The following is a 26025-nucleotide window of genomic DNA, read 5'->3' on the forward strand; positions in this document are numbered from 1 at the left end:
AATTCAGAAAAAAATCTAATACCTCTGTTTCAGAACATATACACATTAACATGTGTACCTCCCATAATTGCATGGTGCAGTGAGGCGTGGAATTCCATCAGAATATAGGAAAGCCAAGACTTAAGAAAAAATTTCCAGGGAGGGCTCTTTCCCTCTAAGAGGGAGATAGCAGTGAGAGAGCTTATTCTTAGGTAGGTTGATAAGGAGGCCAGGGCCCTAGAGGAAAGCTCTGAGTTGTTAAGGCAACAATCTGCTTCTACTGAGACCAGCTTTCTTTAAGTCCAGAGCTAAGGATTATACAACAAAACAGCATATCTTGCTCAATGGTATGTTTTTCCTTAAGCTCTGTATATAGTATATAATTATTATATAACAACAAAGTATCTTTCTTGGAGACATGTTTCTCATTAACAGAAACCTGACTAATCCTATTATTTTAAGATTATGTTGTGGGAGTGGGTCTGATAAGACCTTTACAGCCTTAAGATACTCTTTTGATCTATTGTTGGTACCAGTTGAAAAAGTATATAAGTTCAGTTCAGTCGCTCAGTTGTGTGCGACTCTTTGCGACCCCATGAACCATAGCACGCCAGGCCTCCCTGTCCATCACCAACTCCCGGAGTTCACTCAGACTCACGTCCATCAAGTCAGTGATGCCATCCAGCCATCTCATCCTCTGTCATCCCCTTAAAGCCCCACCCAAACTAGTGATTGGGGCACTCATTGCCCACTTCTGATGTCTATGTCAGAAGCTGTCTCTTTTCACTGTAATAAAACTTCTGCTACACAAAAGCTCGGAGTGATCAAGCCTTGTCTCTGGCCCCAGATCGAAATTCTCTCCTCTGGAGGCCACAAATCCAACACCATTCGCTATAAGCTATCAGCAGGTAAATCAAAAGAGTTTGTGCACAATTTTTCCATCCATCTTAAATTATAAGAATGAAGTGTTCCTATCACTGGGGGTCTTTCCAAGTTCTATAGCTTTCTGTCATCTTCATTTCCTGTTATCTCCCACATATTAAAAGAAAGTGGGGGGAAACTCAGTGGCATATATTTGTAGTTCTCCTTTCAAATGGCAGAACTTGCCGTGGTCTGTTCATCATTCTTTTTATCAATCAGTTGCTTACAATCTATGTGGTATAATTTTATCTTACAGTTTCTCTACTTCATCCCCTCTGTCATTTCTTCCTCACCCCAAACAAAGAAATCAGTCCAGTTGTTTCCACCAGGTTGTGAAGGATTTGAAACCAGACTCATTATCGGGAAATTCAAGAAAATTAGACTCCTTTTAAAGGCTCCAAGTCTTTTCTACTGCCCTTTTAGCTCAGTTGACACAGTTAGTTAGGCCTTTACTCACTGGGCATCTCTTGGTGTTTCTCCCTGCTTGGTCAGGAGTGGTCTTCACCTCTTCTTGATGAGAAGCATAGGCTCTGTGGAAAATTATCCCCAGGAGTGTTTTATGAGCCCAAAACTTCTCTGAACCACAACTTTTCTAGGAGATGCTTCTAGGAGATTTTAAACTTGTGGTTGTATTTACTTAAGAGGCCTCTCCTTCCCACCGCCCTCTGACTACAGGGATCCAAGAATTAGCCCACTTGGACCTGACATCTGTGTAGAAAAAAATGAGGGCAGAAATTGAAACCATCTTTGCTGTTGCTCATCCTTATCAGACTGGAGAGAAAGAACCATTACCACCTTCTCAAATGTAGTAGATACCAGGTTATCTTCAATTCACTCAAATACCAGGATTTCTATTGATTAAAATAGCAAGGGATAAATTAAAAACAAGCTCCTCTTTCACCAAGAAGCCTAGGATGTGGGAAGAACAGAACAAAGAATCCACTTTGTCATGAAACTGAACTGCAACGCCAGCTTCCCTGTTGTGCAGTATCAGGGTCATCTTAGATGGTTTATTGTTCTCTTCAAAGCCACTTATGGCTCCCCAGTTCTGTGAGGTGATTGCACCACTGCCAGAAAAGTACTCTTTCCCTTCTAGTTTTCTCCAGTCCTGCCCCTAGGACCAAGTTCTAGTTTCTTTCATTGATCAAATGATTAGCCTTTCCTTTCTTTGTTACCCCAAAACCCTATCCTCCTAACTTCTAGCGTTTAGCACCAGATTTGGGGGTGAGAACACCATCAAGCATATAGAGTTCCCCAGAAAAGATATTCCCTCTTTCATTGACAGTACTTTAATAGCCAATTTTATTTAATTTGCTTTTGATAATTGGGTAATCTAGTCATTCTGATTGGCGGAAAAAGTGTTCACCGCTCTCTAGTAGCCAGTGGAGCTGGTTGAGAATAGGAAGGCACTGGATTCAGGAATCGTTGTGCTTTCCTGAAAAATAATCACAGTATTTGATGGATAAATGACAGCTTTTTTTAATTTTCTCCTTTCAGGGTCTTCATAGGCATTTAAAGGTTTTTTCCCCCACCTTTTCAGAATCTTTTATCAGTGTTCATCCACGGTGAGACAGGTGTAAATAACTTCATTTTATAGTTGGGAAACAGAAGCCCTGAGAAGTTAAAGGATTTGGCCAGAGTTGTTTGGAAAACCTGGGTTCCACATTTCTTTGACTTTTAGTTTGGTGCTTTGACCAAGGATTGAACTTCTTAGAAGTATATTCCCTCATCTTTTAACTGGGAAGATATAGATTAAACCTGAAGGGAATCATGGGATTGAACTATGCTCATTTCTCTCTTCTAACAGGCTGCTTCTGGGCCCCTTGACATGTCTCTGCCTTCTACACCAGACATCAGAATCAAAGAAGAGGAGCCAGTGGAGGTGGACTCATCCCCGCCTGACAGCCCTGCCTCTAGCCCCTGCTCCCCACCACGTAAGGAGAAGGTAAAGCTGCTCACCAAGAGTCATCTGAAACTGTGATGGATAGATGATGCTTTGATATGATAGTTGTATAAACATAGTGTGATACAGAAGGATTGATTATGTTTAAATAAATGTTCATTGTTTAGAGGATTTATATAAATTACACCTATTCTCTGACCCAGCAACTCCACTTCTCAGTCTGTATGGAAGAGAAATCAGGGCATATGTCCACCAACAGAAGTATATAAGGATGTTCATAGCAGTTGTATTCATCAGTTCAGTCACTCAGTTGTGTCCGACTCTGCGACCCCTGAACTATAGCACGCCAGGCCTCCCTGTCCAACTCCCTGATCAACTCCCAGAGTTCACCCAAACTCATGTCCGTTGCGGAGAAGGCAATGGCAGCCCACTCCAGTACTCTTGCCTGGAAAATCCCATGGACAGAGGAGCCTGGTAGGCTGCAGTCCATGGGGTCGCAAAGAGTCGACACGACTGAGCGACTTCACTTTCACTTTTCACTTTCATGCATTGGAGAAGGAAATGGCAACCCATTCCAGTGTTCTTGCCTGGAGAATCCCAGGGTTGGGGGAGCCTGGTGGGCTGCCATCTATGGGGTCGCACAGAGTTGGACACGACTAAAGCGACTTAGCAGCAGCAGCAGCAGCAACAGCAGCATGTCCATTGAGTCGGTGATGCCATCCAACCATCTCATCCTCTGTTGTCCCCTTCTCCTCCTGCCCTCAATTTTTCCCAGCATCAGGGTCTTTTCAAAGGAGTCAGTTCTTTGCATCAGATGGCCAAAGTATTGGAGTTTCAGCTTTAACATCAGTCCTTCCAATGAACACCCAGGACTGATCTCCTTTAGGATGGACTGGTTAGATCTCCTTGCAGTCCAAGGGACTCTCAAGAGTCTTCTCCAACACCACAGTTCAAAAGCATCAATTTTTCAGGGCTCAGCTTTCTTTATAGTCCAACTCTCACATCCATACATGACTACTGGAAAAACCATAGCCTTGACTAGACAGACCTTGTTGACAAAATAATGTCTCTGCTTTTTAATATGCTGTCTAGGTTGGTCATAACTTTCCATCCAAGGAGTAAGTGTCTTTTAATTTCATGGCTGCAGTCACCATCTGCAGTGATTTTGGAGCCAAAAAAACTAAAGTCAGCTACTATTTCCCCATCTATTTGCCATGAAGTGATGGACCAGATGCCATGATCTTAGTTTTCTGAATGTTGACCTTTAAGCCAACTTTTTCACTCTCCTCTTTCACTTTCATTAAGAGGCTCTTTAGTTCTTCACTTTCTGCTGTAAGTGTGGTATCATCTGCATATCTGAGGTAATTGATATTTCTCTAGGCAATCTTGATTCCAGCTTGTGTTTCTTCGAGCCCAGCATTTCTCATGATGTTCTCTGCATAGAAGTTAAATAAGCAGGGTGACATACAGCCTTGACGTACTCTTTTTCCTATTTGGAACCAGTCTGTTGTTCCATGTCTGGTTCTAACTGTTGCTTCCTGACCTGCATACAGATTTGTCAAGAGGCAGGTCAGGTGGTCTGGTATTCCCATCTCTTTCAGAATTTTCCACAGTTTATTGTGATCCACACAGTCAAAGGCTTTGGCATATTCAGTAAAGCAGAAATAGATGTTTTTCTGGAACTCTCTTGCTTTTTCGATGATCCAGCAGATGTTGGCAATTTGATCTCTGGTTCCTCTGCCTTTTCTAAAACCAGCTTGAACATCTGGAAGTTCATGGTTCATGTACTGCTGAAGCCTGGCTTGGAGAATTTTGAGCATTACTTTACTAGCGTGTGAGATGAGTGCAATTGTGCGGTAGTTTGAGCATTCTTTGGCATTGCCTTTCTTTGGGATTGGAATGAAAACTGACCTTATCCAGTCCTGTGGCCACTGCTGAGTTTTCCAAATTTGCTGACATATTGAGTGCAGCACTTTTACAGCATCATCTTTTAGAATTTGAAATAGCTCCACTGGAATTCCATCACCTCCACTAGCTTTGTTCATAGTGATGCTTCCTAAGATCCACTTGACTTCACATTCCAGGATGTCTGGCTCTAAGTGAGTGATCACACCATCATGATTATCTGGATTGTGAAGATCTTTTTTGTACAGATCTTCTGTGTATTCTTGCCATCTCTTCTTAATATCTTCTGCTTCTGTTAGGTCCCTACCATTTCTGTCCTTTATTGTGCCCATCTTTGTATGAAATGTTCCCTTGGTATCTCTAATTTTCTTGAAGAGATCTCTAGTCTTTCCCATTCTGTTCTTTTCCTCTATTTCTTTGCATTGATCACTGAGGAAGGCTTTCTTATCTCTCCTTGCTATTCTTTGGAACTCTGCATTCAGATGCTTCTGTCTTTTCCTTTTCTCCTTTGTTTTTCACTTCTCTTCTTTTCACAGCTGTTTGTAAGGCCTCCTCAGACAACCATTTTGGCTTTTTGCATGTTTTTTTTCTTGGGGATGATGGTCTTGATCCCTATCTCCTATACAGTGTCACAAACCTCCATCCATAGTTCATCAGGCACTCTATCAAGATCTAGTCCCTTAAATCTATTTCTCACTTCCACTGTATAATCATAAGGGATTTGATTTAGGTCATACCTGAATGGTTTAGTGGTTTCCCCCACTTTCTTCAATTTAATTCATATTAGTAATAGTAAAACTGGAAGCAGTCCAAATGTCTTTCAACAAGGGAATAAATAAATAGTGGTATATTTCTAAAATGGAATACCACATGGCATTAAAAAAAGAATAGACTAATGATATACAGCAATGTGGACATTATGTTGAACAACAACGAAACAAATTTCAGACACAAAAGTACATACCATGTGAAGCCATTTACATCAAATTTAAGAAGAGGCAAAACTGGGACTTCACTGGCAATCTATTGGTTAGACTCTGAGCTCCCAATGTAGGGAGCACGGGTTTGATCCCTGGTTGGGGAGCTGACATCCTACATGCCATATAGCCAAAAAGAAAAAGTAAAGAAGAGACAAAACTATTTGAAGACGATAGAATTCATCTTCAACTCTTTAGCTCTTTTTATTTATTTATTTATTTATTTTTAATTGGAGGAAACCCTTTACCTCTTGAGGGAAGGTATGAATTAGGAAGGAGCACAGGAGAATGTTCTGGGGTGCTAAAAATGGGCTTTGTTTTTATTTTACATATGTATTTTTGTTTTATCCTTTAAATTTATATACTTTATGTATATTGTACTAGATCATATATGTTGTACTACTTCAATTAATAAGTGAAAATGAAAACTCACATGATTCATAAATTGAACATTAAACCATTTAGAAAAAAATTATTCCAAGAGGAACATTTTTAAGTGATTCAAAGGGAATATTTATGAGAATTCTTAGTGTTACTTTTTTAAAGCAAACACTTTGTGAGATATTATTTTTTATAAATTTATTTAAATATAGTACACATACAGAAATGCACATAAATTGTCAGTATACAGCTTACTGAATTTTCACAAAGTTTACAGTGTATGTAACTAACACTTTGAAAATATTATCAGAACCTCAGGAGTCTCCTGATGCCCCCTTCCAGTCTCTACTGTGCTACGTGTGGTTATTATTTAGTATCCACTGTGGATAGAGCATCTGTACCTCATCTTAACCTTCCTCCAAAACTAGTTTGCTAACATCTGGAAACTATCCCCTCCATAAACATTGTAGCTGTCCTCCCCTCCTCCTCTTGCCAGCAGCAGCCAGGTCCTAGAGGCTGCTTAGAGATGTTTTCAGGGCCACTATGGGCACTGGCATTCTAAGGTCCTAATGGGTTAACAATGGGAAGCAGTTTGTTTTATCACAATATGGTCATTATTCAAACTTCCATAGTCCTTTTTTTAAGGGGTCTATAGGAGATACCGGATTGCCTTATCACCAGTCTTATACTTTTTTCCCATTAGAGATCAGTAGACACTTGAGCATCAAGTTTAGGATGAAAGTACCTAGATTATGAAAAATTATAATGCTCCTGGAATTTCCCTTTTGGTCCAGTGGTTAAGACTCCATGCTTCCACTACAGGGGATGCAGGTTCAGTCCCTGATCAGGGAACTAAGATCCTACATGCTGCACAGCATGGCCCCAAAACAAACAAAAATTATATCACTCCTTAGAATTTATGTGATACTGTAATGCTTCTACAGAGATTTCAAGTGGTCTTCCAACTGTCATCCCACTCATATTGCCATTATCGCTGGAAGGGAGATATCCAAAGGTCTTAACTCAGCATTCCATCTGAATGGGTTAGTGAGGTGTGAGTCCATGATCACCATGGAATCAGGTCACAATTTACCTTAGTAGCCTGAGTGCTCTTTCCAATAAATTTATACTAAATTTTACCAGCTCTGTATTTCCCTATAAGCAGCCCGTTAAAGCATTTTGTGATCTGTTGGTTCTTCTCGCCAGGATGTTGCCCCAAAGCCTGTTGTGATCTCTACTCCCACGCCGACCATCGTACGCCCGGGCTCCCTGCCTCTCCATTTGGGCTATGATCCACTTCACCCAACCCTTCCTTCCCCAACCTCCGTCATCACACAGGCTCCCCCATCCAACAGGCAGCTGGGGTAAGTATAGAGAGCAGGGAGAAGCAGCAAAGCTTGAATCTCTTTGCTCTGTATGAAATTATTTTATAAAATAGTGACTGTTTCTGAATTCTCAAGGAAAACAAGTTACTGAGATTGTGTCTCAAAATGAATTTTTTTAACCCCATAAACAGAATCTTCTTTACCTTTTTAGTAGCCAAGCAAGTATTTATTTGAGCGTGTACTTCCTTAATTTGGAGGTTTAATACTTATTCAGCCTAAAAGAAGAATCCTTTGAACTTTAGGCAGTTCATTATAATGGTTGAGGTCACACAGGGAAGTATATATTTAGTTCTTGGCCTCAATGTTATAGAAGTTTATGGAGGAACTACTGAATGAGGGGCTGAAACCCAGTAAGTCATCTTTTAAGTCTGGTTGTTCCCCTCAGTCCCAGTTAAGGTTCTTGGTCTTTGCTATTCCTAATTTTGTCTGTCTATTTGTCTTCACTCCTAGCATGGCCCATGCAGATTTCCTAATGGGATGACTTAAGATCCTGTCTCCAGGTACCCATGGGTTAAGAGGTTGTTGTCAGGCTTCAGCCTCTGAAAGCTTATTGTTCTCTAGACCCATTAAGAAAAATACAAAGGGCTGGCTTCCTTCTTAGACAGTAGAACAAAACATGGAAAGGAACAGGAGTAACTTACTCAGATTTGGCTATCATATGACATAATTCAGCCTTGCAAAATGGCAACTTTGGTAGAAGTAGTCCTTGTCTAAGGTAGCACAGAATTTATACATGCCAGTGGTAGGAATGTTTATTTATTTGTTCTAAACTCAATAGTTAGCTTCCCACCCACTTGAATTCAGTGGTGTTTGCTTAATTTGCAAGGTGTAAAGGTCTTGCCATTTCTCTCCATCTATAAGGTAAGGTAAGTAGCATGTCCTACTTTATCTGCCATCATGAGGGTGTCAACATTTTACAGTGTTACCATAACTAGAAAAGACTGGGAAATCTGCTATAATTACAGGAGGAAGATCATTGGCAAAAGGGTCTGTATTGTGAGCATTTCACTTCGCGTCTCCTCTAGGTCTCCCACCGGCTCCCTCCCTCTCGTCATGCATCTTGCTAATGGACAGACCATGCCTGTGCTGCCAGGGCCTCCAGTACAGATGCCTTCTGTTATATCGGTGAGCTCTGTAGTTGGGGCAGCCAACCCAGCAACACACGAACCCCTCCCTTCCACCTGAATGCTCATAAACACACATGAGCCCCAGGGAAGCAGGGGCTCTGGTCTGTATTAGTTGAGCGTGGCAGCCTGCCCATACTTTTCACTAACCTCTGCCAGTCCAGCACTATGGAACACTAGACAAAGGCTCATCTGGACCGTTGGCTCCTGGTCTAGGAATTGATCTTGCCAGCCTGCTGATTGGCTTATTTCACTTGGCACTAAGTACCTCACAAATTGCCCACCACTTTCCTCAAGATACAGCCTCAGCCTTTCCCATAGAAACTGTCACAGCACTGAAGGATTAGATCCCCTATCCTGTGGTGCTCCATGAGGGAAGGTACTTCCCAGACTTTCTGCATGGGCAGGGTGCATAGAACAGGCCCTAATGTGCCAGCCTCAAAAACACTTCATTTGGGGAAGCTGTTGCCCTACTAATAGCATTATGTCCCCTTCTGATTTTTCTTCCTTCTCTTGATCTAGCTGGCCAGACCTGTGTCTATGGTGCCCAACATTCCTGGTATCCCTGGCCCACCAGTTAACAGCAGTGGTTCCATTTCTCCCTCTGGCCACCCTATGCCATCAGAAGCCAAGATGGTGAGTACATCCCAACCTGGAGCAATGCTGGCCCTTCTGAAAGAAGTGGTATCTTCTGGGGCTTGCAGAGCTAAAAGACCTACCCAGTTGCGGGGTCTGGAGAAGAATAGACCCTGATTCATGACTCTTATCTCCTCTCTGCCACCTTTAGAGCCTGGTACACAGGCAATGGCAGTGAAAAGAAGCAGCACAGATTGTTTGGATGGAACTCTTGCTGTTTCAGTTCCAGGGTGACAGATGGAGGGTGGATGAGTGGGCAGGAGAGCTGGCCAAGAGGTGAATAACTGCATAACCAGCCCCTGGCCAGGTTCCAGGGTAGAGCTTTCATCTGGACTCTATCGCTTCAACAACCCCCACCCTCCAACTGTGCCCAGGATGATAGTGAGGGAACAGAGTAGGTATTTTAGGGGTCATGTGCGCTCTTTCTCTCTATGTCATTTTCTTTTAATCCCTTTGTTAAGGGAAAATCAGTGTGGGAATTTTGTCTGTAAGGCCAGTAATAAAATCTAAGCCCACTTTTCTCACCGTTAATAAAATCTCACCCTTGACAAGCTATTTTTTCTTATCTTTTACCACAGAGACTAAAAGCTACCCTAACCCACCAGGTCTCCTCAATCAATGGTGGTTGTGGAATGGTGGTGGGGACTGCCAGCACCATGGTGACAGCCCGTCCAGAGCAAAGCCAGATCCTCATCCAGCACCCTGACGCCCCATCCCCTGCCCAGCCACAGGTCAGCAGACCCTTGCATGGCGGCACCAGCTTGTCGCTATTACTCTTTAAGTCATGTCTGTTTTTTCAAGGAGCAGGGAAATGAAGGAGGAATGGATTTCAGCCTTCTGGGCTTCAACTTGTACTTTGTTTCTTGTTGACAGTGTGACAGTAGCAAAATGCACTCTGTTTTATCCATCCTTTTGTTAGACAAAGTGCAAGCAGACTGGGTAATGCAGAACTGCCACAGAGGAGGTCTCAGTTTCTGTTTTCTACTTTTTTATTATTTCTACATGTGAGTGCTCTATCTGCAGTGCCCTCTAAAATGTGACAGAACCTCATTTCAAGCTACTTTATACAACAAAGTCTCTCGTCTCTCCTGTCTTAACCCCTACCAACCCCCCAAAAACTTAATTGATTATACAAAAATCAGATACTAACAATATATTAATAAAATATGATGTCACAGCATTAAGATGGCTCAGTAAACAAACACATACCCTGAAAAACACTTTTTCCTTATCAATTTAATCTCTTTTTATCAGGAGAAATTAAAGTCTTAAAAAAGCCAGAGAGATCTACTTTAGAAGCCCAATTCTTTTGTTTCAAGGAGACCTCAGTTTTACTAAGTTTCGTTGGAAACCAAGTAAGCCTTGGTTTCGTATTGTCTGTACTGGTTAGGTGACAACAACCTGATATCAGTTTGTAGAGTTACATCTTTGGCCCATCCCCTTTTCCTGATGTCATCACCTGCTTCATCAGTTACCACCACATGTCCTAACATTTAATGACCATATGCTGCCTTAAAGCTTGGCCAACAACGAAAGCTTTCATTTGAGTTGTCTTGTTAGAAGCTAAGCCTGCCCACCTTCCTGTAACCCCTTCTGATGCCAGTCCCTTCTAAAAATGGTAAAGCAGCAGCCCCCTTGCCCAAACTGTGCTGCTTCCCCTTGAGGAAATGACATGACTTCATTTTTAGTTACCACTAATTCCTTTCCTCCTTATTCTTCCCAAGTTTCTCTTGGTCTGTTCTCTTACCTCCGTTCCCTGCATGTATTATTAAGTTGCCTATAAGAGAATAGGAATCCATCGTTTGCTTTTCCCCATTCTCCTCCTCAATCACCAGTCTTTACGTGTGCACCAGTGAGCTCGGGACAAAGAGCAAGTTGAAAATCACAAGAGAATCTGTGTAAACTTCCCTTAGTACAGTGAGAAGCAGCAACCCCAAGGCCTGTAGCTCATTAAAATGAGTTTGAAATTTCTTTTCCGCTTTTTTTCTTTTGGGGGAGAGACTATTAATCTGAATAATTAAAATTATCTCTTCATTATCTATATTACTGGAGACTATGATTCAGTAGGGCCTGAAGTAGAATAAGATTCTGTTTTCTTATGAGTTTATGTTTATCCTCATGCAACTGATTTGAGCTCTGGCATTTGGAAACTACCAGTATAGATGTTCTCTAATAGCAACAGATTCAGGAAGAATTCATTTTTGGCATTGTTTTACATTACATAGTTTCTTTTATACAGATGGCTGACCTTTCTATATTTTAATTTTGGCCATTATTATAAGGTTGGTCTCTTTTCTTTGAATACACACCAGCTAACAGAAAAGGAAGATGATTCAAAAGTGCTTTAGAAACAAGAGACATCAGCCTTAAGTTTAAAAACAAAAGATAAGGGCTTTCCTATTGGTCCGATAGTTAAGAATACACCTTGAAATGCAAGGGACACCAGTTTGATCCCTGGTCTGGGAAGATCCCACATGCCATGGGTCAGCGGAGCTCGTGCACCACAACCACCGAAGCCCGAGTACCCTAGAACCCATGCTCCACGAGCGAAGCCACCATAATGAGAAGCCCTCACAAAGCAACTGGAGAATAGACCCCACTTACCACAACTAGAGAAAGCCCACGCACAGCAACAACGACCCAGCACAGCCAAAAATAAATAAATATTTTTTTTAAAAAAAGATGGTCTCGAGGACTTCCCTGGTGGTCCAGTGGTTAAGACTTCACCTTCCTATGGAAGGGGTGCAGGTTTGATCCCTGGTCTGGAAGCTAAGTTCCACATGCCTCGAGACCAAAGAAACATTTTTTTAAAAAGCTAAATTGTAATAAGTTCAATAAGAACCTTAAAAAATTAAAAAAAGATGGTCTTAAATCACCAATTTGTAAAGGGATTTGAAAATATTTTTCTCTTTAAAAACAAACAGAACAAACAAAGCAGGAAGCAGGGCCATTGTTGAGGATGACTAATAACTGATTACAAATAAAAAGAATATACTAGGGGTTCCCTGGTGGCCTAATGGTTAGGAGTCCAGGCTTTCACTGCCATGGCCCAGGTTTAGGAAATGGCAACACATTCCAGTGTTCTTGCCTGGAGAATCCCAGAGACAGAGGAGCCTGGTGGGCTGCCATCTATGGGGTCGAGCGGAGTTGGACACAACTGACGCGACTTAGCAGCAGCAGCAGCAGCAGCAGCAGCACGGAACTGAGATCCCTCAAGCCTCGTGGTACAGCAAAAAAAAAAAAAAATGCTAATTCATATATTTCCATGATAGCTCGTATCTCATTGATGGTAAATTCTCTTCTCCTTTTCTGAAACTTACAGCATGCAGTTGTTTGTCTATTTTGCTTGGCCAAATCAGTAATTCTCCAATTTTTCATTCCACAGTCTCCCTGAAAGTTCCCCTGACACTTCTGATTATAATTTCCCTGCCCACCATATTTACTGTTAAGAAACAAAAAATGATCCTAGTTTCATTTTTGTCTGTCTGTCTCAGAAATAATCAGAGTTTCCAACTGAACTGTAGCTTGTCTAAGTATGGAACTGAGAAGACTGAAAGGAAACAGGAGGCAGAATGAGGAACTACTGCAGAAGAGAAGCTAAGGGACATAGCGAGGAGACTTGCTGTGGTGACAGAGGCTGGTAGATCCTTTAACCAGATCTTTGCCAGATCTTACGTCAGGTTTAATTTGGAAAGGATTGACATTCCCTTCAAGTAACTCCTCTTCCTTCTGGGCAACAGGTCTCGCCAGCCCAACCCACTCCTAGCACTGGAGGCCGACGTCGGCGCACGGTTGATGAAGACCCAGATGAGCGGCGACAGCGCTTTCTGGAGCGCAACCGGGCTGCAGCCTCCCGCTGCCGTCAAAAGCGGAAGCTGTGGGTGTCCTCCCTAGAGAAGAAGGCTGAGGAACTCACTTCTCAGAACATTCAGCTGAGTGTGAGTGGGTCCTGGGTGCTTATTAGGATTGTTGAATCTGGAAAGTGATGTTGAATCATGAGAAAGTGGGACAATATAGTAGAAGATGATAATTCTTTAAATTAAGATGGATTCAGAACATATGCCAGGAAGAATACAGAAAGAGTGTCTTACCAGTCAGACTTGGAATCTCTTCCCTGGAAAGGACACTCACCATCTAATCCCAAGTCTGCTACAGAATGAGTCATCCGTAGACCCTTTTGGATGAAGGAAAATAAATGAAGTGCCCCAGGGTGCTCTCTTAAATCATCAGTAAAATCTGACTGGTAGTGGAACACCTAGAGGGAAAGTATTTGTCCAGATAATGCAGCTTAATAAAAGAAAGAAAGAAAAAAGGCCTCTCTGACCTTCTGAGATGGCCTAACTCTGCCTATGAAGTGTGTTTTTTCCCCGAATGAGCTTTCTTTCACTTAAAAAAAGAAGAGAAAAAACCACACAAGTACAAATAGAACAGTTATAATCCAGATATTTTCTTGAATATTTTTCCCTTCTTCTGATTTTTAAAAAATATTCAGTTCAAAGGTAATATATTTATATAACATATATGTAGTGTACACATACATACACACACAGAAGTATAGATTAAAAATAAAATATCTCTACAGTATGTCTTTCCCAGTCTCATTCTGTTCCTTGTACATAAGTTTGTACCTACCATATCTATATATATTTCTAATATTTTTTTTCATTTTTCAGCTTTTGTAGGGGAGCCATGGAGGGACTATATATCTGTTTTAACACAAAGCAGTTATCTTCTGGAGATCTAGTCATGTATACAGAGAACCTACCTCATTTTTTTCAATAGCTGTACAGTGTAGCATTCCATAGTTTGGTTATAAGATCCAGATATTTATAATGTTTTTAATTTTTTGCCAGAACAGCAGTGCTGCAGTGTACATTGTATGCACTTGAGTAAATAGCTCTGTTAAATAGATTCCTAGAAGTAGGCTTATGTATTATTAATTTTTGTGCAATCATATTTACCCTACAAAGGAGTAATTTTTCTGTGTAAAATTCCTACTATCATTGTAAGCAGCTTCTGTCAATGAATTTGTGGCCGTGTTGGCCCTGGGCTGTCTGAAGCCTTGTTGGATCTTTTCTAGATGTGAAGGAGAAAATCCAGGCAGCCTTCTGTCCTCACTCTGAGGATAGTCACTGGGGCTTCAAGAGTAGAGCATGAATTTTCTTCATATTCTTTTCTTACCTTCCTCCTCAGAATGAAGTCACATTACTACGCAATGAGGTGGCTCAGTTGAAACAGCTACTGTTAGCTCATAAAGACTGCCCAGTCACAGCACTACAGAAAAAGACTCAAGGCTATTTAGGTGAGTGGCTCACAACCTAAACAATGTCAGTCAGTAAACTGCATGTAATGAGTGTCTCAACGGTTTATAATTTTATAACCCCATTCTGGATGTTCGGGGGGGCCCAGACAAATGAGTGAGCAGCCTTTGTGGGACAACCAGTCTTGCCAAAAAAAATTTTTGAGAACAGTGTAGTTATCCTAATTATCCTTTTGGAGATAAAGGGTAGCAATATATATTGGGTACCTGTTTTATATGAGGCACTGAACCATCTTCCCAGTTCTCTCATGAAATAGATATTACTTCCGTTTATGCTCACTCATATTAGTCTCTTACCTGAAGTTACACCGCTGGTGCAGTGGCAGACCCAGGATTCACATCCAGCTCTTCCTTATTCCAAAGCTAACATCTTAGTCTAAAGAGGATATACCAGCAGATGATACCTTGGGGTTTGTCAAGCATTGAGATTTGGCGGTATGTTTTATCTTTCTAATGACAGGATAAGGTTGGTTTCTTTTTGTAATCTGTGAACGCATAATAAAGGACTAGGAAGAGCTGGTCACAGTCATGCTTGGGATAAGCACAATCCTGAAATTAAAATGACTGTGAATAATTTGCTTATGGACAGTAAAAACTAATCATTTCCCTTTACAAATTAAATTCATAGAAATGTTGGCTATCAAATTTTGATATATTGAATTATTTTTCCACTAACTCTCTTTATCATTTCAAAGATAAGTTCCCATAGAAAGAGAGTGACCACATCACCAATTTTAAACATCTCTATTTAAATTTAATTGAAATAAAAACTCATTGGAAAAGACCCTGATGCTGGAAAAGATTGAGGGCAAGAGGAGAAGGGAGCGACAGAGGATGAGGTGGTTGGGTGGCATCACCAACTCAATGAACACAAGTTTGAGCAAACTCTGGGAGATAGTGAAGGACAGGGAAGCCTGGTGTGCTGCAGTTCATGGGATCACAAAGTCAGACACGACTTAGCGAATGAACAACAATTTTAATTTTAATGTGTACGTCAGAGTACATTCATTCATCCAGCAGATATTGATTGAACCTGTTCTAGGAGCTGTTTTACATGCTGAGGGCGTAATGGAACCAAATAGATTAAAGTCCCTGCCTGTAAGGGGCTTATATTTTAGTGGGTGAGACAGACAATAAACGAGATAAATAGGTACAATATATTATGTCAGATAAGAGTAAGTGCTTAGAAGAAAAAAATAAAACAGGGAAGATGAATATGAAATGTTAGCAGCAGGGTTGAAATTTTAGACGAGGTGTTTTTGACTTGGAATTGAGCTCTCTAGCCACACGTTAATACGGGAGAAGAGTACTGCAAGCAAGGACAGCAGCAAATGCAAAGACCCCCAAGTGGGAGCATGATCCACACATTCTGGAATCATCAGGGAGGCCAGTGTGGCCGGATTGGAGAGAGGGGACTGGAGAGTATTTGGAGATAAGGCAGGAGGGGTCACGGGAGCCTTTTTCTGGAGGGCCTCATCGATCATAGAGGGGGTTTCAGGTTTCACTCTACTTTGGGGACCCACTAGAGGGTTTTACAATAGCAATATGACTGGTCTGACTTAGTTTGAACAGGGTCACTCTGTTAGAGAATGAGGAATGAATGGGCAGAAGCAGGCAGTCTGCTTAAGAGGCTTATCACAGTCATGAGCAAGAGGAAGGAGCCTTGTACCAGTTGGTGGTAGTGAAAGTGGTGAGAAGGGAGTTAATTCAGGATATATTTTGAAGTTAGAGTAACAAGGTTTGATGGTGGCTAGATGGGACAGTATATGTTAGGAAAAAGAAGAATCAAAAATTGCATCCCCCCCAAAAAATTGCACCAAATTGTTTGGCCTGAGCACCTACAGAAACAGAGTTGCATTGATTGAAATGGGGCAAGTGTAGGAACAAGTGCACTGGATGGTGTATTAGGAGCTCAGATTTGGAAGCCTCTTAGGCTTGCAGGTGGTGCTGTCAAGCAGGTGTTTGCATGGGTCTGCAATTCCAAGGAAAAGCTGAAGGCAGTCAGCAGAAGATGGTTAGTTTTTAAAGCCGTGAAACTGGGTGAGATGCTATTGTCAAGACAGAATGCACAGGTAGAAAAGAGAAGTTCCGAGACTGAGCCCTGGGTACTCCAACATTTAGGGGTCAGGGAGATGAGAAGGGACCCATAAAAGACACTGAGAATGAGCAGCCAAACAGGTAGGAGGAAAACCAGCTGAGTTAGCTGGGTGTGGTGTTCTGTAAGCCAAGATAAGAAAGTATTTCAGGAAGTTTAGTGATTAGCTATTTCAAATCCTTTTGATGGGCTAAGGAAGACAGTTCAGTTCAGTTCAGTCGCTCAGTCACGTCTGACTCTTTGTGACCCCATGAATCGCAACACGCCAGGCCTCCCTGTTCATCACCATCTCCCGGAGTTCACTCAGACTCACGTCCATCAAGTCCATGATGCCATCCAGTCATCTCATCCTCGGTCGTCCCCTTCTCCTGTCCCCAATCCCTCCCAGCATCAGTCTTTTCCAATGAGTCAACTCTTCTCATGAGGTGGCCAAAGTACTGGAATTTCAGCTTTAGCATCATTCCTTCCAAAGAAATCCCAGGGTTGATCTCCTTCAGAATGGACTGGTTGGATCTCCTTGCAATCCAAGGGACTCTCAAGAGTCTTCTCCAACACCACAGTTCAAAAGCATTAATTCTTCGGCGCTCAGCCTTCTTCACAGTCCAATTCTCACATCCATACATGACCACAGGAAAAACCATAGCCTTGACTAGATGGACCTTAGTCGGCAAAGTAATGTCTGTGCTTTTGAATATACTATCTAGGTTGGTCATAACTTTTCTTCCAAGGAGTAAGCGTCTTTTAATTTCATGGCTGCAGTCACCATCTGCAGTGATTTTGGAGCCCCCAAAAATGAAGTCTGACACTGTTTCCACTGTTTCCCCATCTATTTACCATGAAGTGATGGGACCGGATGCCATGATCTTCGTTTTCTGAATGTTGAGCTTTAAGCCAACTTTTTCACTCTCCTCAAGAGGCTTTTTAGCTCCTCTTCACTTTCTGCCATAAGGGTGGTGTCATCTGCATATCTGAGGTTATTGATATTTCTCCCAGCAATCTTGATTCCAGCTTGTGTTTCTTCCAGCCCAGCATTTCGCATGATAAGCAGGGTCACAATATACAGCCTTGATGTACTCCTTTTCCTATTTGGAACCAGTCTGTTGTTCCATGTCCAGTTCTAACTGTTGCTTCCTGACCTGCATACAGATTTCTCAGGAGGCAGGATAGGTGGTCTGGGATTCCCATCTCTTTCAGAGTTTTCCACAGTTTATTGTGATCCACACAGTCAAAGGCTTTGGCATAGTCAGTAAAGCAGAAATAGATGTTTTTCTGGAACTCTCTTGCTTTTTCCATGATCCAGCAGATGTTGGCAATTTGATCTCCGGTTCCTCTGCCTTTTCTAAAACCAGCTTGAACATCAGGAAGTTCACGGTTCACATATTGCTGAAGCCTGGCTTGGAGAATTTTGAACATTACTTTACTAGCATGTGAGATGAGTGCAACTGTGCGGTAGTTTGAGCATTCTTTTGCAGTGCCTTTCTTTGGGATTGGAATGAAACCTGACCTTTTCCAATCCTGTGGCCACTGCTGAGTTTTCTAAATTTGCTGACATATTGATTCAGCACTTTCACAGCATCATCTTTCAAAATTTGAAATAGCTCCACTGGAATTCCATAACCTCCACTAGCTTTGTTCGTAGTGATGCTTTCTAAGGCCCACTTGACTTCACTTTCCAAGATGTCTGGCTCTAGGTGAGTGATCACACCATCATGATTATCTGGGTCGTGAAGATCTTTTTTGTACAGTTCTTCCATGTATTCTTGCCACCTCTTCTTAATATCTTCTGCTTCTGTTAGGTCCCTACCATTTCTGTCCTTTATCGAGCCCATCTTTGCATGAAATGTTCCCTTGGTATCTCTAATTTTCTTGAAGAGATCTCTAGTCTTTCCCATTCTGTTCTTTTCCTCTATTTCTTTGCATTGATTGCTGCAGAAGGCTTTCTTATCCCTTCTTGCTATTCTTTGGAACTCTGCATCCAGATGCTTCTATCTTTCCTTTTCTCCTTTGCTTTTCGCCTCTCTTCTTTTCACAGCTATTTGTAAGGCCTCCCCAGACAGCCATTTTGCTTTTTTGCATTTCTTTTCCATGGGGATGGTCTTGATCCCTGTCTCCTGTACAATGTCACGAACCTCATTCCATAGTTCATCAGATCTAGGCCCTTAAATCTATTTCTCACTTCCACTGTAGTTGATTTAGGTCATACCTGAATGGTCTAGCAGTTTTCCCTATTTTCTTCAATTTGAGTCTGAATTTGGCAATAAGGAGTTCATGATCTGAGCCACAGTCAGCTCCTGGTCTTGTTTTTGTTGACTGTATAGAGCTTCTCCATCTTTGGCTACAAAGAATATAATCAATCTGATTTCGGTGTTGACCATCTGGTGATGTCCATGTGTAGAGTCTTCTCTTGTGTTGTTGGAAGAGGGTGTTTGCTATGACCAGTGCATTTTCTTGGCAAAACTCTATTAGTCTTTGCCCTGCTCATTCCACATTCCAAAGCCAAATTTGCTTGTTACTCCAGGTGTTTCTTGACTTCCTACTTTTGCATTCCAGTCCCCTATAATGAAAAGGACATCTTTTTTGGATGTTAGTTCTAAAAGGTCTTGTAGGTCTTCATAAAACCGTTCAACTTCAGCTTCTTCAGCGTTACTGGTTGGGGGATAGGAAGACAAGGACTGAGCGTTTATCAGGATGAAGTCTGTATACAGTAGGGTTTCTATTCAGTCCCTACAAGAACTCTGACAGGAAGTTAGTCTTTGAAATCACTTGTTAAAGCAAAGATATATTTAGTTCCTACTGGGTGGTGTGGACATTGCAGTGAGTGCCTTACACAAGACCAGCGAGACAGTGTCCTGTCTTTGAGAGACTCATAGGTCCCCTAGACTGGGAACTTCCTGAGGACAGGAAGCCTGTTTATTCTTTGTATACCCCAGTGCCTGGCACACAGCCAATACTTGGTAAATCTTTGCTGAATAAATAAAGTATACTCTGAAAGCACAAATGATGAAATAGTTAAATTTCCTGAGCATAACAAAAAGAAGGCTTCACAGAGGAGGTAATATTTAATTTGTGAAAGAAGACCCAGGGATTTATCAGGAGATCAAAAATACAGCCAACTGTTGGAATTTGCTCTTACTCTACACATCTGTGTTTAAAGAGCCAGAGAGGCTATCCGGTGTTTAATGAAACTCCCTGACTGTTGAGCAGCATGTGGATACCTTTGTATGCACTTCACACACTTGTGTTTAGTAGTAAAATGTTGTTGTCACTTTACGTGGCGTGGTATAACTCGGAGTAAATGTGTTAAATCATTAATGCCTAGCTAGTTGACAGTCAGGAGGGTCTGACAGACCTCATGTACTTGGTTGTTAACAACCTTTGCCAAGGACTGGTCATTCATGACATGATTTGAGTGTAGCTTAGTATTTATTAGGTTTATCTGTAGTGCAACTTTATGCCAAAGGAATGAATATTAAAAATAATAGAATAATTGCAGTGTTGTGAGCATTAATGAGAGGATAGCTTAAAAAGAGAGATTTATTTCAAATCACCTTTAAAGACATGAATAAGAGGAAGAGTGTTCCAGTGGGTTAATGAACTATGCAGAGACCGAGAAGCCAGGTAGTGTAATTAACATGTTGGGGATTTGCTTTATTGGGATGAATAGGTTAACTTTGGCCTAGCTTACTTCCCTTCTCACAACTAGTGGTTTCTTAGCCCATTTGTGCCTTAGAAGCCAAGATTCTGGGAGGTTTCTTCCACTAAAAATAAGAGCTTTGTTTTCTCTGGGGCCCGTTAGAATTATGGGGAAAGGCAGTTCGGCCTTCTTCCACATTCTGTTTCCTAACCGCTTGCTCTGTTTTGGGCCCTGCTTCCTGACAGAAAGCCCCAAGGAAAGCTCAGAGCCAACGGGTTCACCAGCCCCTGTGATTCAACACAGCTCAGCAACAGCCCCGAGCAACGGCCTCAGCGTTCGCTCTGCAGCCGAAGCTGTGGCCACCTCAGTCCTCACTCAGATGGCCAGCCAAAGGACAGAACTGGGCATGCCCATACAGTCGCATGTGATCATGACCCCACAGTCTCAGTCTGCGGGCAGATGATGCCTCCCCTGGTGGAGGGGTCCCCAGCCAGAGCTCGCCCGCCCGAGAGCCAAGAGAGACGTCATCTTATCCTCTCCCGCCTGCCTTGGACACGGTGATATGGGGGAGGGAACTGCGTGTTGTGAGTAATGGTCAGACGTGGGGCTTTTCTCACACAGTCATCTACGTTGACACCTGTACTAGGAGCCTCCCAGCCCCAGAGCCACATAGATCATTCCCCAAGAGGGAAGTTTCTGATGTACCCACAGCCAAAGGCCTTCATGGATGGTCTGAACAATCACCCTGCCCGTGCACGTGTACCTGTTTCTTAACACTAACGCTTGCACTTCTGGGATTCAGTTTCTCAGTTGCCTCTCTTCCCACCCAGCCGTGGATGATACCTTCTTGATCCTTAGCAGCATGCCACTTCCTGCTCGGTAGAGGGAGGCTAGAGTTGACAGCATATCACTGCTGACCCGTCCCTAGCCACCCCATGGACTCAGGACTTCGTCTCCCAGTAGCTGCTTATTGGTCCCGTTTTCCCCTTCATAAATTCTAGTTGAAACATTGACTTACAGAGAATGTAAGGTTACCTCTGATGTATGAAATAGCAGTATTTCCCAGCTCTTCCATAAACTTTAGCCCTTCTCTCTACCAGCCACCAAAAACAAAAAGAAATGAAATCTTAAAAGTTCTAGTACTTTCTCATTTATTTCAGAGCTATTTGGGTACCTCATTTTCTCTCTTGAGTTTTCCCAGTCTAGTGGTGGGGTCTTTTCCACCTCCCACTAAGCCTTAGCAACTTCATCTTATGGCCTTATTAGATATGGCTCAGTAGTGAAAAGAGAAAACGCCCAGGATCTGACTGGCTGATTCCCTTCCCCTCCCTGCTCTATCCTTCAGGACAGGCAGGAACAATGTAGTTTTAAAGCTTGTTCCATCAGGTTACTGGATTGATTATGTTTTACAACAGTACATCAGCCAAAGCATACATTCTCCTTTTGGTCATCTTTACACTCCTGTGTCTCTCTCTCTTTGTCCCCCTGCCTGCATCCCTGCCGCTGTCTCTCTTCTGTAATTAGTTCTGATGCAGCCCTCTGGAGGCTGTCCTGTGGGAGACTTCTGTGCTCCCTCACTCCCCTCACCCCCATCTCTCAGCCTCACATGCCCGTCCTCTTTTATGAGCAAGGGTCTTCTATGCACGAACAAGCCTCGTTGATCTACCTTCTCTCTCGCGCACGACGCCAAGCCTGGCCTCTAGGCCTCCTGGTTCTGTAGTGTTTCTTACGCTCTTTTCTGCTCTCTGCCCCCTGGATGTGATGCTTCTCTGTAGTCTAAGCCCCAGGACTCCGAGGCATCCTAGCCAAGGTCCGGAGTGGGTTTTCTCGAGTATGAGGTAGGTTGGAAGGAGGCGCAGGAAGGGGAGGTGGAATACTAATGTCCACCAAAGAGCCCTGTTTGTTGAAAGGTCCAACCTGCTGGGAAATTAGTGACTATTGCTCTCAGCCATTCTTACTTTGAAAAGTTGGGTTGCAGGGGGGACATTTTTATCCCTCTTGCCCCTCTTTCTTCCCCATTAAGACTTCTCGTCTTCCTTTGGCTCTGAACTATGCAATTTTCTACCAAGGCCATAGGAAGCAGTCCAAAGCCAGAGGCCTGTGGATAGATAGGTCAGCTTTAATAGCCCTTCAGTATGAATCCCTTCCAGTTGTCCCAGAGCCACTTTCTGCCATCTGCCCATGCCAGTAATGTCCCTTTCTCTCTGTCTCTCTCTTTCCTACCTCCATCTTATACATGCATACAGAGTAACTGCCAGCTTCCTTTCTTATCTTCCAAAATTGGCTGTCAGAGAGGAATGAGGAAATGGTCTAAACTACAAGATCCCTGTCTCCTCAGACTGATAAACTGGTGAGCCAGCCAGATGACATGTTTACTTCATTTGTTTTTAATTTCCCCTCCTGTGTTCAGAGCTGGTGCTGAAGAAGCCACACCTGGTGAAGAGAAAGGAGAGAAAAACATGGTTTTCTCATCCTCCCCCACCCAGGACCCAACAGGAACAGCCCCTGAGGTGACTCAGACTAGCAAACGGCATGACAGATGGTCAGGATGCAGGTTACCACCTCCGGGGACTCTGCTTGCCTTTAAAACTTCCCAGCCATACTTATGCTCAGGACATTTCCTGTAGATGGTTGCTCTCTGGGATTTTCTCCCGCCTTAGCTGTGTTTCATTTTTTATTATCTTGATTGCCCGCTAGTAGCCTTGACCTAAAGCTTGACTGAGTTTATGGCTCCTAAGGAGCCTTCATAAGACCCTTGGCTATTCTTCTTCCCCCTTTAGTCAAGTGTCCTTCAAGTTAAGAATCAGGTTGGCACTGCACCTGTGTGCTGCCTCACCACTTGACCTTGAGGGAAGTTGGAGTCCCTGCTGGTCTTCCCTGGGTAGGATGTCTAATTTACGGAGAGGGTCTTAATTTCTTAGTCCCCATGCCTAAGTAAGTCCTTATTTTATTTTCGTCAGTGGGAAGTTAGTCCTGGGGACCTGAGAGGCATTGGCAGAACCTTAGTAGAGCAGCAGCGAGATGGGAAAGGGACACGACAGGACCTCCCCCACCCATACAGCTCTTGCTGGTCCTCGGTCTCACTGAGAAGGCAGAGCAATTTCTTGAGCTGAAGCCTCTCCTGTAGTCAAGGAGAATGACACTTACCTTGTTACTGCAGCCAGCTGTGTGGACACTCACCCTGCTCCTTGCCTTCCAGACCCATCTGAAGCAGAGCAAACATCATGAAGCGTGTCACTTATTCCTTCTTAAGGACCATGGCCTTTCTGTGGGCCTAAGGGAGGACACATTCTGAAACGGGCTGGGAATGGGCTTCCCTGGTGGCTCAGATGGTAAAGACTCTGCCTGCAATGCAGGAGACCCAGGTTCCATCCCTGGGCCAAGAAGATCCCCTGGAGAAGGGAATGACCACCCATTCCAGTATTCTTGCCTGGAAACTTCCATGGACAGAGGAGCCTGGCAGGTTGCAGTCCGTGGGATTGTAAACGATTGGACACAACTGAGCGACTAACACTTTCACTTTTAAGGGAAGACATTTTCTGAAAGGGGAATATTGATGCCTTGGGACTTTTCTAAGTGAACACAGGAGTCAGTCCTCCCACTCAGTCCAAGGACACAGCTGCTAGAGATGCAAGGCCATAGAGGAAGGGGCCAGAACCAGGTCTTCTGGTTCACAGACTTTATGCCACGTTGTCTTAAAGCTTGTTTAGAGTTGAAAAGCCTGAGAAAGCCTCCCACTCTATTAGGAAGGACTGGAAGGAGTAGGAGCTCCTTTGCTTCATCTTTCCCTATTGGTTGTACATCCCAAATCTGGCTTCCTTTGGCCTCTGGCCCTCTCCTTGGCCCTAAGCCCTAGACTCTACACTCTTGGTGGCAGTAAGGAGGAGATGGCCTAACTGAACCACGTTTTGCTGCCTTCCCTGCGCCTGTTCTCTTGTTCCAGTTCCTTTCCTGATTTACTGCCCTCCAGCACCACTCATCCCGGTAGACAGGGTGCTTAACCATAACAACGCCCCAACTACAGCCTGAACCACCAAGCAGACACCAAAGTGTTCCTCCCCTGTTTGCTCACACTGAGAGGCTCCTTGAAAGGTGCTAGCCCTGAGACAGCTCTTCCCCACAAAGATCCCATTTCTTTCCTAACTTCCTTCTCATCCCCAAGTCATTATTTTTCAGTAATATTATACATTGTATACACAGGAAGGAAATGTACTCTTTTTTTTTTGTTAATGTCATAACCAGTCTGTTTAGAATCCAGTCCTTCTAGCTGTATATCACATATGCCTTTGTTGATACGCTCTTTCTGCTTTCTTTAGACTTTTGTTTGACAGGGGTGGAGGAAAGAGCAGGACAGGTGAGGATCCTAAGGCAAGTTAAAGGATCCTGCCCTGCAACCCTACTTAAGCCTCCCGCAACCCTAATCATTCCCGTCATTGTAGAGAACCGATTTCTCTGCTTCTGCATGCACACTTGCAGGCGCACACAGGCCCAAATGCCACACTCCAGGGCGTGACCCGGCAGGAATGAGCAGCGATGGTTGCTGGCCAGCATTCCCTCCCTCCAGACCAGCTCATTCGTTTCTGTTTGGGGTAAAGTTCTTCCCCAGAATGAGAAGGGGCTGGAGAGTGTAGGGCAGCTTAAGGCAGCTTATGTCCTTGGCAGATGCAGGTTTGTATCACAGCTGCTAGAGTTTCTCTTTTTAATGGGGGCTGGTAGCCTAGAGCTGTCTCATCAGCATTAACTTCTGGTGAGTGACGTTTTAGCTGTAGGAAGTGGCTATGAGCACTAGTTTCACTGACTTTCCCTTAGGGCAGTGGTTCTCAGAATGTGGTCTGGGACCAGCAGGACCGTCATCTGAGAACTTGTTAGACATGCACGCTCGGGCCCCATTCCAGACATACTGAATCAGAAATTCTGGGGATGGGTTCTAACAAGCACTCAGAGCCATTCTCAGACACACTGAAGTTTGAGAACCATTGCCTTAGGGGCAAGCTGGGAAGTCCCTGTAGGGTGTCCCATCCTCTGCCTTAGCACTAACATTTTTCCATTTTGTCCAGTCCCTCCCTCCACTGCTATTAAAACAATAACAACATCACTCATCTCAAAATCTAGATTTGTCTTCCTCTACTTACCCCTGAAACCTGTCCTGCGTGGATCCGGACAGGAGTTGGCCCATACTCCCTTGCAGACGGATTACTTCATGTTCTTTGTTACAGGAAGGACCAGCTGTCCTGTTCTCCCACCCACCCCACCCCCCCAACACACCTTTCAGGCCGGTAGATGAGCCTCCAGCCCCAGCAGTGGAAGCTAGTCTCCTGACATAGTACCTGTTGAAAAGAAAGCGGTGTGTGTCTGTGGTCCTGTCTCTGTTCATCTGTATATCTTTGACATGTAGCAGCACCTCTCCATGTCATTAAGGAACTTGACTCTGGGTCTGGGTTTGCCCGGGCCCCAGTGGTGGACTTTGACAGGCAGGAGGATGAAGTGCTACAGGCTGTTTTGTTACAAAACTGTCTTCCTTTCTCCCCCCACCCACTTCAGCATGATCCTGTGAGCAGGTTCTCACAGTCTCTGGGACGGGGCTGAGGCAGAGGCTTCGCTCTATTCTCCCTTCCCGTCCCTCCTCCTCTCCCCTCGCCACATAGCAGTTACCCCAGCCATGCCTTCTCCCTCTCCCAACCTTGCCCTGACATATATTGTGCCTTATTTATGCTGCAAATATAACATTAAACTATGAAGAGAACCACTGTTCTGTCTGATGCTTC

The 26025-nt window shown here is 43.4% G+C and overlaps 1 protein-coding gene across 4 annotated transcripts in view; it reads left to right on the forward strand.

Moving 5' to 3' along the window:
* Positions 1-26007, forward strand: part of LOC138437283 (cyclic AMP-dependent transcription factor ATF-7) — a 97534-nt gene extending 71527 nt beyond the window's left edge. For all 4 annotated transcript variants that reach the window (XM_069584268.1, XM_069584270.1, XM_069584267.1 and 1 more), the window contains 8 exons: positions 2708-2845; positions 7273-7430; positions 8477-8576; positions 9098-9211; positions 9790-9942; positions 12952-13149; positions 14405-14513; positions 20506-26007. In XM_069584268.1, the coding sequence (XP_069440369.1) occupies positions 2708-2845; positions 7273-7430; positions 8477-8576; positions 9098-9211; positions 9790-9942; positions 12952-13149; positions 14405-14513; positions 20506-20723 (1188 nt within the window). In that variant the 3' untranslated portion in view covers positions 20724-26007. The remainder of the gene's footprint in view (positions 1-2707; positions 2846-7272; positions 7431-8476; positions 8577-9097; positions 9212-9789; positions 9943-12951; positions 13150-14404; positions 14514-20505) is intronic.
* Positions 26008-26025: the final 18 nt, after the last annotated feature.

The sequence above is a fragment of the Ovis canadensis genome, chromosome 3, assembly GCF_042477335.2.
Source record: "Ovis canadensis isolate MfBH-ARS-UI-01 breed Bighorn chromosome 3, ARS-UI_OviCan_v2, whole genome shotgun sequence".
Taxonomy (NCBI): Eukaryota; Metazoa; Chordata; class Mammalia; order Artiodactyla; family Bovidae; genus Ovis; species Ovis canadensis.